This window comes from Trachurus trachurus (assembly GCF_905171665.1).
Source record: "Trachurus trachurus genome assembly, chromosome: 3".
NCBI lineage: Eukaryota > Metazoa > Chordata > Actinopteri > Carangiformes > Carangidae > Trachurus > Trachurus trachurus.
In genome coordinates this window covers 12,141,614-12,154,700 of record NC_139893.1, presented here as the reverse complement: position 1 = coordinate 12,154,700, position 13,087 = coordinate 12,141,614, and the positions used below count along the sequence as shown (strand labels likewise).

The window sequence follows — 13,087 nt, the reverse complement described above, 5'->3', positions numbered from 1 at the left end:
AAACAGTTGGGACTGATTACTATCGAACATATCAAAAGCACTTGATGAAAGACACATAGTCCTTTAGTCCTACAAACAGGTGCCCTGAAACGAGCACCAGCTCCCCGTGGAGCAGATAGAAAGGTATAGAGTTAGTCCTGTCATAAATATGGCTAAATATCCCGTGGGATGGGGTTTCACAGTGTCAGATACAAGTGTGACACGGATTAAACTGTCCTGCTAAAGTAAAGTGTCACGTTTGAGAGGCTTGGAGGTGTGCCAACATGAGGTCTACTGTTCTGTACAGTAATCACATTGTAGCTGTATAAAGGCTCTCTGCTTTGCTTTAATCCAATTACTTATGGCTTATAAAGTCACTAGCTGAAGGTGAAGCAGTTGATCCTATTAGTTCCAGTAGTCTCCACAGAAACCTACTGCCCAACTCTCAGCATGATCTTTACGTAATGTTTCATTAACGTGACCTTTGAGGACTGAATAGAGACACTCTGTCATTCCTAAAAGGCCACAATCTCATATATCTGAACAAAAATACCTTGCAGGTCCTTCGCATACTTCAAACAAATAACATTACAAGCTGCAGATATGCAAATATTTTCATTTACAACTAGTGTTTTCTCCCAGATCAATGGATGAAGAGGGGCATGCATGAAGCCAGCATCTCCCCACAGTCATTTATCTCCAACATTAGCTCTGCCATTGATATTGATTTTATATTAGCAGATTGTTTTGGTTAGGAGACAAGAAATGCTGCTGGTCTCAGTTTTCACTACTCTGTAATTGTAGCCCCTATGCCTCTAGTTATAGAGGATCACTAATTCCCATGTAGATAAATAGTTTGAATCAAACATCAATATGAACACCACTGTTTTTAGATATAGGCAGCATTTTAACATTTCCATACTATCTAGGGATAGGTTATACACCTACTGTGGTTTGCTATTCAGTGAAAAAAGATGTTTTAAAAGAGTTGGAGCTGGTTAAAATGAGGAGGCGAGTGACGTCACATATATCGCTCACAGTTGAGTTTCTATGGTGACTGACAGTTGAATTAGCTAAAACACAACGGGTAGTAGTAACTGTAAACTTTATTTTTTAGCATTTATTTGGACATTTAAATGTAGTAATTTAACTTCAGTAACTTCAGGTTTGCTTGTTAGAGAATATAAATGTCAAAAAACAGGCTTTTCAGGTCACAAACTTATGGGTTATTTGCTATTTTAAGCTGTTCGTAGCGTTTTGTCAATGTAAAGTTTGACGTTAAAAGTTTAAAAGTTGAACGTTAACGTTACGTTACGTTACGTTACGTTGCACAGCAGCGGTTAAAGCTCCCGGTCGGTCACAGTGATGATGAACCCTCCACAACTCAGGGCAAGTGTTTTTACTCTTTCACCATTTGGTATTAAAAAAAAAAAAAAAAAAAAAAAGCTCCTTACCTGAGATTGGCAGAAAAATGCCGAAGAACAGCAAACGCTGGTTTAATTTCCTTGTGTAAGGCGCCATTTACTTGAATTGTCCGTGCATGCTAGCTAACGTTACTCTCTCATAGTTGTTTCCTCCAGATGAGCTGCGCTGCTACTGACGAGCAGCAGCACCGGCGGCGTTGAGGGCTGCAGCCAGGAGGACAGGACAGCTTCCCAGTCCCTTCCCTCCTCTGGGATGGACCGACTCCTAATCACAGCCCCCCGGTCACAGGGAAGTTTAGTCCAGCGTCCTCTGGCTGCAGAGACACGGACTGCAACCAACCAACCACACATCCTCCTCTGCATTGACTCACTCCACTCACTCTTCATCACACTATAATCATTGATGTAGCCTACATTTAGCCTATTTATTTATCTAGTTAGATCTTCATGAACTCATAAGCAATACTTCAATGTATGAAAAACACATGTAACAATTTCATTTCTTTATACATATAAAAGGAACATAAATTTCACAATATCCACATACTTTTGCTGTGTAAACAAGTACAATCATAACATTTGTCTCGGTCTAGAAACCATCTGAGTGAACACCCAACACTGTAGGTCAACAAGCTCACAGGAAAGATCACAGATTGATATTTGACTGAGATAAACAGTCAGACTACCTTCTCATCTGCTATGCAGTTTATATCAATGCCTAAAGGCCTAAATCCTTTCCTGAAGCCCATAATAGACAAGAAACAGTTTGGTGCAAAACGCAGAATCCAAGTAGGCTACAATCATAAAGATGTCAAGAAATAAGGTAATTAAGTCCAAGTCACCATTGCTCAATCTGTGCAAGGTGGCAACAGGAAAAAATGACCCTCAGTAGAGTAAAATAATGATGTCTGTCTATCAGCAAAGACAGACAGTTGTTATGTTGACAGAAAAGTATTAGAGAAAAGCAGAGCGATTGTTATATAAATTGCTCTGGAGAAAAGTAACTACATAACAGAAGCTAATTTATCAGAAATGTTGTTGTGTGACCTCCACAAATACATGTTGGTTCAGGTGGTAAGATGTTTTTCTCTACTGTATTCTAACATTTTGGAAACAAAAACCAATCATTTAGACAGCTGAAAACTGTCAGACACATTGATAAGGCACATACAGTAGTTTAAACTGTGCAGCTCTCCGAAAGCCATTTAAGAAAACGCACCATAGGCTACATCAAATTCGCTCAGTGTGAATAAAAACAGTATCAGGTTTTAATTAAAACAAGATTTCTGAACCCATATCCTCCAATTGGTACCAGGTCGACACGATGGAGAGGTGACCAAGGTTTAAAGCCTACTTCAGATCACGTGGACCCAGTGGATGTGGATAAGGAGTAAATAGAGTTTCCAAGCATCGTATTTGACCACTTTAGTAATGTTAACACTACATGCTGCTTTCTGTCAATAACTCCACTGTTTTTCTGTATAGTTCAGGTCGGACACCAAAACCCTGACTGACTCATGATCAATGTTCTCGCTTGCTCCACCAAGAACCTTTCACTTTTCCTATCAATACAACAGAGGCTGTATTGATGAGAGCTGATCCCTCGGTATCAGAGACCAACTGCACAACACCACATGGCCGCTACAGGACGAAGAAGAAGAAGAAGAAAAAAAAATGTTAATGTAAATGAGTTTGTCTCTTGTCCTTTTAAAACGGGACCATGCAATTACGAGGAAGCATTGATAGGAGCAGGACAGCTGCTGTGTCAATGTCGATATTGATCCAACGTCCATCACTTATTGTGGAGAGGGATCAAACCCCCTTTCCTCCCACGGCCCTCCCCCGTCCATATGAACCTTTACCCAGCAGCAGCCGGACCGCAGCCCAGCTGTGATGTCCAGCCAATCAGAAAGAAGAGGAGGAAAAAAAATGCTGATTCAGAAATAGAAACAGATCCAGTATTGATGAAATATTAGTGATATTAACGGATGTATCACTGATCTATCACAGATAGGTGTTAGCAATACCTGGGCTATATGTGACATATCAAGAATTTTATTTATTGTGTATTTTGGTGGGTTTTCATATCTGGAGGATCCTGTGTTCAAAAGTTCAAGTTGAATGACATTTTTTTTTAGCAAGGAGCTTTATATTTGTTGTTTTTTTGTATCATTACGATTACTTCACCTGCTGTAACTTATTCTTTCTGAATATTTTATTAGAGAAACAGATAAGTGATTCTAAAATTGTTTACAGTAACTTTGGTCAGATTATTTTAAGAAAAAAAGTGTAAAAGTGTACCTCCAAATTTAATCTGTTTTATAGTGTTATCTGCATGAATAAAAGTGGGGGGGGGGGAAAGATGTTAAAATAAATGCTAACTTTAATATCCAATGGTTCAAAATGCAAAATACCCACCTTAATTCCAAGACAAACCCAAATCCAACCCAATCAGTTCAATTAATCATTAACATAATCAATCATCTGACATGCTGTTATAACTAAATGCTCTTCAAAACTAACCTCAGCAGCAACCATTGATAAATTAATTGTTTTATAGCTATGTTTCTCTTTGAAGAACTTGTACTGTGTTACATAACCTACTACTGTAGATGATCAGAGCCTCAGTTCGGGAGGCCGAGCCCTTTTCTTACATAACGTGAGAAAGTGAGAGCCTGCCTGGCCTCATTCATGGTCAGCGAGGGGCTTTCTTTCCCCATGGGTGTTTAATTAATCAAGAATTCAGTTTCGGCACCTGCCAATATGGCCCAGTTTGTGGGTGGAGTGATGCATGTGAGCTCCGGTCAAGCTCTCAGGCCAGATCGATGGAAGAAAAGTCATTATCAGGTTATGAATGTTGGTGAGGTTGTGGGTAAAAGTCTCCCAGTGCCTGCTGCCATTGGCTGAAACCCCCCATGCCTTTTCGCCTACCACACACATGCCCATCCCCACTGACCCCAGAAGTGTCCAAAAGGCCCGGCCTGAATCGTGTGTGACCTTTCCACTGACCTGTGTGCATGGGGAGGAGGAGGGTTTTTAGTGCCACAATAGGGGCGGGGGGTTGAGTTGAGTTGAGGAGAAATTAGGGCTCTCTGGGCTCTTCAGCTGAATCACACAAAAGACCCTTACCACAGAGATGCTGACGAAACTTCTCGAGACGATGCTCTTGTTAACATCTGAGTGAAGAAGACCCAACGCTGTCGGTCAACAAGCTCAGGGGAAAGATCACAGACTGAGATAAAGATAAAGTCACACACTGCTCTCTCAGCTGCTGAAATCAATGTTTCCATGAAGCCCATCAGAGGATAGGATAGGGATTTATTTATTTTAAACAGGGACAATGCACAAAAACATTAATTTCGTGAGACAAGAGAAGATGCATTGAGCCAGGTTGTAGCAACATTTGCTAATTTCCACCTGTAGTCCCTGGGCAGTTAAGAACAGATAAAGAGATAACAATATTAAGATTGTTGAAATATGATTGATAAAAGTGATATGATATGATATGATAGACAAAATAAACTAGCAAAAACAGGAAACAAGAGACGGGAAACAGTTTAGTGTAGGACACAGAGCCCGAGTAGAAGAGCTGATGTTTTCCAAGAGTTTCTATGATTTGAAACAGTTTTGTTTGTCAGGAGGTGAAATGTTTGGCACACTTCCTCAAGAGGAATACTGTGTGTTTCATCTCCCCCCGCTGGTGTAGCTCAGTACTACACTCCCAGTCCCCAGTGTGTATAGGTACAGTATCTTATTTATGGACAAGATGGATATGGTTTGGTCAAACAGACAAAATACAGCTCTGCAACCAAAACGGATTTAAGGAATTTAAAGATTGGAAAGATGTGAGATGTCAGTATTAAGCCTGAGCTCATCTCATGCTCACTTCCTGTCTCCTATTTCCAGACCGAGGGTGATGGATGTGGGACAAAAAACATTTTTATGTGGCACAATGTGGGACCACCAATACCAATGAAAGGTAGTCTTACATTTTTTGAAATTTTTGAAATCATCTTTTTATTTGGAGAGGTAAATTTTGATCACATACATTAATAACAGCCTTAGTCATTCACGAACATAGGAAAAGATGGAGGCAGAAAGTGATATTGTTCATACTGCCTTTCTGGGATATTCTTTTACGGACCACTAATTGTTCCAGTTGGGAACAATAACAGAACAGCGCACCACTTCAGACAATTAAAACATCACATAAAAAAGAGGGCAGGTTCACACAAAGCACAAGTACAGTCAAATTAAACCAGATCTGATTGGTTTTACACACTCAATCCATTTCGTCCAGATTTTATAAAATTTTCCTTTTTCAACTTTGAGGGAAAAATATATTTTATCCATAACATAGTTGGACGGATTTTGCTATGTTTCAAAAATTAAACACAGAGAGAGCAGGTTTTCAATTAAACTACTGGTGCTTTCATCCTCCAGATGCAAGACTGCATTATAAAGTAAAACATTTTGAGAGTGACATGGGGGCACAGCTTAGGTGTGATCACTATCAACCTAGATATCGAACCCACAACCTTTCAGTAACATCAGGAGTTAACACGTTCCACACACGCAAATGAAACAGACACATGATATCTCTCTGTCTGACACTTACAGTACAAACCTATAGAAATAAAATGCTTAATAATGATTAATACTCATGTGTACCTAAAGATCCCATTAGAGCTGCTGCTGACGAACGATTTGCACACATTGTATTGAATGTAGATTATGTTTATATATTCTCTATAAATAGCAGGAGTTAAAGTGCGACTGAGAACTGTGTTAAATGAACCAAAAAATCTAAAAAAATATAAAATATTGCATTTATACATCACTTTCCTGATTTTATCGACCACCCAAAGACACAAAAACAGGACGGAGCAGCAGCTCAAGGTGCATGTCTGCCATCGGGAGTGACTGAGAGTTCATTGTGTTGCTCAAGGACACTGCGGCACACAGACACCCTGAACACTACAGTGGCTGAAGAAGAGGGAGAGTTAGACAAGACACGAAGACACTGCAGAATTGTTTTTATATTTTATTATTCTTCAAATAAATCTATTTTAAATTTGGTGTGCTATAGGTCATCAAATTGGGATTTAACAGCTACAGTTCATTTTACCCCTTTAAACTGTTTATACATGTATGCTGCAGGTATGTTGTTGTTGTAATGCACTTACAGGTGTTATAATTGAATTGTATAATAACAAAATTTGATATATCAGAAATGAAGTATTGACCGACTCAATATTCTTCAGAACAGAACAATACATATATGACAGTACTTTCATTTGGAGATTATAACATCAATAAACACAAACAGATTCTACAATATATTACAAACAAAGGCCTTGGTATTTAATTTTAAATATCGGTGAAAGAAGAGAATGTGCTTATTTTCAGCGATGTTCACATGTAAACATTTAAACACATGTGCACTTGAAGCATAGGATCATGCTTTTAAAGGGTGATTTAAGCAGTCGGCAGGTGACAGAGTGGCAAAGATTCAGACAGTTCAGAAGTAAGACTCCAATATTAACAAAGTGCTTCACTTTATAAAAGCATAAGTATAAAATTGTGTTGTCAGAGACAAGAACTAGCCCACGATATCTTCCTTTATCAACAAGCTGTAAACATGGCAGGCAGTGTAAACACATGTTTTACCATTCAGAAAATGTTAAAACTACTGCTTAAGTACAGTTACTTTCTTATAAAGGTATTACAAGTGATTACACATTTTGAAAACAATAATCTGTACACATTTTGACAACCAACAAAACAATTTTTAAAGTTGTACTCTTAAAAATAGAGCACTGTGCTGCAATTAGACACCCATGATGAGTAGAAGAAAACAAAATGATATCACTCATTGACAAAAGGCAACAGAACATGTTTAACATACTGTATAAGGTCAGTTTTGTCTGAGAAGGTTTCTGTAAGCTCATGATGTGAATATATACATTTATTTACTATTTGATACATAAACAGTCAGTGTTGAACTTGGTATGAATGGCTTCTGATAATAGTTTTTTCTGTTAACAGTTTTAACACCAGTTGTTTTGACAGTCTGTAGAAAGCAAAGTTGTATCTGCATGTACAAGATAATGTGTAATATCTGTGAAACTCAAAAAACTAGAGATATTAAACTGCTATGTAAATATGTACAATTATGCATAGAGTTTCAGCACAGTCTAACACTGCATGTAATCACTTCTTTTGATCTGTGAACTACACAGATGACAACAGTATAATTAGTTTATAGCCTTTAACTGGTCCTGATATTGGTACGTCACTACTATAATGCTTAATTGATACACTGACACGCTTTGTTTAAGAGGAGTTGCTCAAACTTGTACATGACCTGCACATTTTTCTGCTATAAACGCTTCTGAGGCAAATGGATTTTAGATTTCCTGCGTCTGTGTTTCTAATATACTGGAATGAAAAAATGTATAATTATATAAACTGAATTTAAATGACATGAAAATGGGAGAGAAACGCCTTCACATCTGTCTTTATCTAGGTTGAATTACCAATCTATATATAAAGATTTGTTGTTTAAAACATCATATACCCCAAATTAGAGTGACAAAAGATAACATACATGGGCAGGGAGAGAAAAAACTAAAGAGATTTCAGACTGTGAGGGAAGAATATAATTTTAATTTAGTTTCCTCCAAATCAACATTATTTGAGAACAGAAAGACGTATAGTTAGTTAATTTAGGAAAAGAGACTGAGGTAAAGATTTTTCCTTTAACTTGCCTATGACTCTGAATGCAGCACCAAAATTATTTCCAGGAGAGACAATTCACCTTCCCAGGGCGAATCATACGAGGCACTGTGTATGTCAAGGAGAAATGGGACAAAGACGGTTATAGTCGGGGTTTCTCTCTGGGGAGAAATGACTTTGGTTAGATTCTCCGTTACCGAGATACAGAACTATCAACATGGGATCGTTGAAGGCAAGACCAGGCCAAAAAATGTGAATTGAAATCATATCTGTTCGTCTTGCCATGTTCTGTCCAACTAGTGGAAGAATATCCATGAGGATTTAGGAAGGTCATTAGAAAACCTTTCTTTCTCCTTCTACATTCAATGTTCTGTCTCTGGAGTGAAACTCATGAAGAGCACGATAACAACTCTACCGACTGCAGGTACGAAGCCATAAACTGCAACTCATTTAATTCCCAAAAGTAAATCTACCAGTATTTAATAATCTTTACGATTATTTAATTGTGGCGTTTAATACCGCGATTAATTGTGAAAACAAGTAATCGTGACATCCCTGCTACCAAGGTGGGTTGGTCACATCTGACCCAAAACAATATTTGAATATTAATGTCCCCCGGTTGTTTTGTGTTGTACCAAGTTCTGCTCTTTGGTACCAAAAGTGAACGACTGTGAAATATTGCCAATGAGGAGGAAACCTGATAAATCTCAATCTGGAGATTCAGATATGTTTTATTATGTTCACCTTGCCCTTGATCAATATGTTTTTTTCTTTATTTCCTTGAGATATGATGAATTGTCACTTTTTTTTTCTCTCTCTCTCTCAAGCACTTTAATTTTGTCGTGATAATATATGAATGCAAAAATAGGAGTTAGGTTAACTATCTGTGACTGGCTTCATCTAACAATATCTAAGTGACATTGTGTTATGGTTGAGCTAATCTCATGTTTAAAGGGATTTTGGACTGAAGCAATACTGTACAACTACATTAAGTCTCACTAATACCTGATATGACAATCTGAGCTTTATGTGTTTCTGAGGCAGTTCAGCCCAAATGAAATTAATGTTTTTTTTTAAGTTAGATAAAATTTTTTTAGGCTTCACATTCACATTAATGTCTGTAATATTGTCATTTCACAGAATCGTGTTCTTTAAATATTTAAGCATTTTAGCAGAACAAATAAAAGTGAATACACTTTTGAGCAACTTACAATACAGAATCAAATAATAAGAAAAGCTGATTTGTAAACATTACAACACGTGGAGTAATTAAATACCTCCATCTCTCCAGATTTAAAGTCTAACTTTGTCCAGGTGTGGTGTGCCCCATCGGAGGACCAAACTGAGAAGCTGTGAGACTGTCCTTCATCCGTCACACAGCTGGCAGGTTAAGATCCAAGTCTGATGCACAGCTTGTTTCTCACACCAGCATCAACCACATCAAGCTGCTTGTTAACCTTAACTCTCATGGCAGCAAATGTCACTTCAGCTCATTCACTGCGTTGCCTGCGTTAATCCACCCCGTCAAAGCCTTGTGCATTCTCGATGGCGATGTGAAGTTTCTCCCTCAGTTCCTCAAAGGACTCGTAAGGAGGAAGGTCCAGCCGGTTGAAGCTTTGAGGAGGAAAGTAGAGACAAAGACAGGTGAGTCAAGGTTAAAATTAAATCCAAACAGGTGTCATTAAAAGGTGCATCAATTTAGATTTTTTGCTCAGATCCGATTTTTTTGTTTTGCTGTTCTCATTACCATCTAAAATGTGGCCTATATCAGATTCCAATGTGAATGGTTTGCGGTTCTGAACTGACCCGCATGCGCAAAAGAACAATAACAACAACACCAGGCGCAGCAGCTGTTGTACAGGAAACGGAGAGGGAATGAGTATTTTCACTTTTATTTCAAAGTGTCTGTGAAATGGAAGTTGGAAAATGTCTGAGCAGCTGCCGAGGAGGAAAAGAGTGAAGAAAAAGAGCCAAACTCTGTATCTTAGTCTCAGTTACCATTACGGTACTTTAGTTTGTACCCTATATAGGAATAAACCTCCTAAAGTGTCTCAACCCGCTGGGCAGCGTTCGGTTTATTAAGAAACAACATCAACAAGATTATTACAACCCAAAGTTGAACACTACGTGTCCTTTTTTATTTATAATATCTCATGTTCGCACTACAGCTGTTCTGTTGTCGGTAAACACGCCGCTGCATGTCAAATTATCCAGCGTTTTATTAAGCCATTTTTTATTGCTGTGTGTGTGCCGTGTGTATGTGGTCCTGCTGCCGCTTCTTAAAACAAAACCTAGAGTAAACATTGTAAAATGATGTAAAAGTCGCATCAAATCCACCTTAGCTGTTCACACTGGGGTCGCATTGGAAAAAAATCAGATCTGAATCTGATTCAGGACCACATATGGAAGTGGCCTGATTCTGATTAGAAAATGTCAGATTCAATGCGACTTATGCTGTTCACACTGTCAAAAGCAAATCGGATATGGGTCACTTTTGAGCGAAAAAATCGGATTCAGATCACTTGTAACTGCACTGTGAACGTAGCCATAATAGAGTCATCACTGAAATCACTTCCCCAATAGCTGAATAAGAGTTGTTACTGTTTGGAGCCACTAGAGGGCTCAAACCCAATGAGCTCAATTTAACATCAGTTTGAACTTCTTTCTAACCTTATTTGAAGACATTATCACTGAGCTGTGGATTTTCTGCACACAAGGTTAACATTATTTATAGATACACTGCAGCAACATTACAGTCACATCATCATAATGGTGCACATTTCTCAGTTGCAATTAGCGCCAGAACGGAAATCCCTACTCTCATTAAAAACCTCACAGCTAAACATAAAAAAAAACTTAGCAGCACTGAGAGCTCAAAGCTGTATAGTCTTTTTTAATGTGCAATCTCCTGTAGCCTCATTACACACAGGCAAACACTTTGAGTTAATCTGAAAATGGTCTTGAATACACTGCTAAACATAACTGTGCTAGATGTTAAAAATAAATAAATCAAAGTGAATGTGCTCACCATGTGTGGGCTCGTGGGAGTTTCTCACGTGTCCCCCACTGCTCGATGGTGAACAGCTGTGGTCCGTTCGACCCTGTGAGATAAGAACCATCAAACATCAGACAAACACATACGTACATCATTTCAACTGGAATTAATTTTTCTAGAAGAAAAACAAAGTTCAAGCCACCTGTACATTAAAGTATATAGAGTACAGACAAAAACACATAATACTGAATGGAGAATGAGGCAGAGGAAAGAAAAAGCTGGTGCTAAGTGGAAATAAGAATGAACAATCAAGACAAAGACATATACAACAACATAACAATGCAGGTCAGCTCACCATAGAGTTCAGCGAAGCCGTTCATTGGGACTCTGGAGGTTCCCGTCACAAACTGTAAGAGACGGATTCGCTTCTCTGCATCCATCAGCAGCACCGTCTGCAACAGAAAACAAACAAACTAGTCATTCAAAGCTCTTCTTAGTGGAGGAACAACAGACAGGTTGATCCCATCCAGCTCCAGTTTGATGTGGCTGCAGGCGTGGAAAGTTGTCTTACTTTCCAAAACCACTGGATAACCGGGTGGTTGGCCATGTAGCTGTTCTTGTACTTGGTGTTCTCCCTCCAGTCGTTCACATCCACATCTCCAAGACCACACATGAGCAGCTGTGGGAGGAAAGAAGGCAGGTACACAGATTCATTATTCACCTTGCTTGGGATCAATCTGATTGATTTCAACAAGTTTAGATCAACTGAATCTCACCTCAAGCTCGTTCTCATCAAAGATCTTGATCAGGTCTTGTGGTATCAGCTCAAAGAATCCCTGAAACACCAAGAAATTAGTTAGATGGTTTGTCAACGGCTGTCCAGATGTTTGCTAAGTTACAAATAAATTGTTACCTCCTTGAAAGCGGTCATCTGCTTCTGTATCCTGTTCACAAACCTCCATTGCATCACCAGACTGTCAAACACAAAGCAGATTATAATCTCAAACCATAAATTAACAGTTCAAATATCTATTTTTTTTTTCAAACAGGAGTTGTGCTGCTCACTGGATGTATTCCTTCTTGTTTTCATTAGTGACGACAATCTCAGCGCCGCCTGGTTTCAGTTCATGCTGGTGAGTCTGAAACGCAGAAATGGGACATGTCGTATGACTTAACACAGAGAACTAATTATCACAAAACGTTGAGGCAGAGACAAGATGCTGCGCTCACCTGTCCAAACAGCTCCTCGTCGATGGTGAACGTCATATCCAAGTCTGTTGGGTCATTCTCCAAAATCCACATCAAGGAGTTGAAATATTCACTGTCCTGAAGATAAAATAAAATAAAAATAAGTATTAGCTTCATTTGTAAACAAGATCACTCTGCTTTTCAGGGGAAAAAAACATCAAGTGTAAATATTCCAGATAATAAAATGAATTAAAAACTACAAACTACAACAACTACAAGTCTATTTTTTAAAGAAGCCTTTTAAGAAGTGATTTTAAAAGGACAGGCACATTTACCAAAATGAAAACAGATCATCAGTAGTTTGAAGAAAGTGATACTCACAACAGACTCCATGTCTTGGAGGATGATTGGCTTCTGCAGCATCATCTTGTAGAAGGGCCGAATGAAGAAAGCTTTGAAGACAACAAGCAAAGGCGTCAGGATCTGTAACGTCTTATTGACTGTGGCTGTCGTTTCCAACAGCATTTATAAAGATATTTGCATCACCACTCACCATCAAGCAGTTTTCCATGATAGACAGCCATGCCTGCCACTCGGCCGATGAACTTGAAGTAGGACAAGTGGTCCTCGTTACACAAACCTGAGTTGGGGTTAATCTGCAGCGTGTAGTTGTCCCTGAAAGACAAATCACATGATCACTAACAAGACAACATTTCTGTTTTCTAACAGCTGTGCCAGTCCCCGACTCCCTGCTTTTTTATGT

General features: G+C 38.7%; 2 protein-coding genes across 3 annotated transcripts in view; both read right to left on the bottom strand.

The window, feature by feature from the left end:
• The window catches only part of prtga (protogenin homolog a (Gallus gallus)), a gene marked incomplete at both ends in the record, with an annotated part of 35,252 nt that extends 33,752 nt beyond the window's left edge, over positions 1-1,500 (bottom strand). Inside the window, one exon of the mRNA XM_084001533.1 lies at positions 1,434-1,500. Within this exon, the coding sequence (XP_083857659.1) occupies positions 1,434-1,500 (67 nt within the window). The remainder of the gene's footprint in view (positions 1-1,433) is intronic.
• Positions 1,501-8,746: 7,246 nt separating this feature from the next.
• nedd4a (NEDD4 E3 ubiquitin protein ligase a) overlaps positions 8,747-13,087 on the bottom strand; it is a 29,127-nt gene continuing 24,786 nt past the window's right edge. For both annotated transcript variants that reach the window (XM_084001151.1, XM_084001150.1), the window contains 10 exons: positions 12,878-12,999; positions 12,706-12,776; positions 12,367-12,462; positions 12,202-12,275; positions 12,050-12,110; positions 11,913-11,972; positions 11,708-11,815; positions 11,492-11,588; positions 11,170-11,242; positions 8,747-9,755 (listed from right to left, as the gene is read on the bottom strand). In XM_084001151.1, coding sequence (XP_083857277.1) covers positions 9,653-9,755; positions 11,170-11,242; positions 11,492-11,588; positions 11,708-11,815; positions 11,913-11,972; positions 12,050-12,110; positions 12,202-12,275; positions 12,367-12,462; positions 12,706-12,776; positions 12,878-12,999 — 865 coding nt within the window. In that variant the 3' untranslated portion in view covers positions 8,747-9,652. The remainder of the gene's footprint in view (positions 9,756-11,169; positions 11,243-11,491; positions 11,589-11,707; positions 11,816-11,912; positions 11,973-12,049; positions 12,111-12,201; positions 12,276-12,366; positions 12,463-12,705; positions 12,777-12,877; positions 13,000-13,087) is intronic.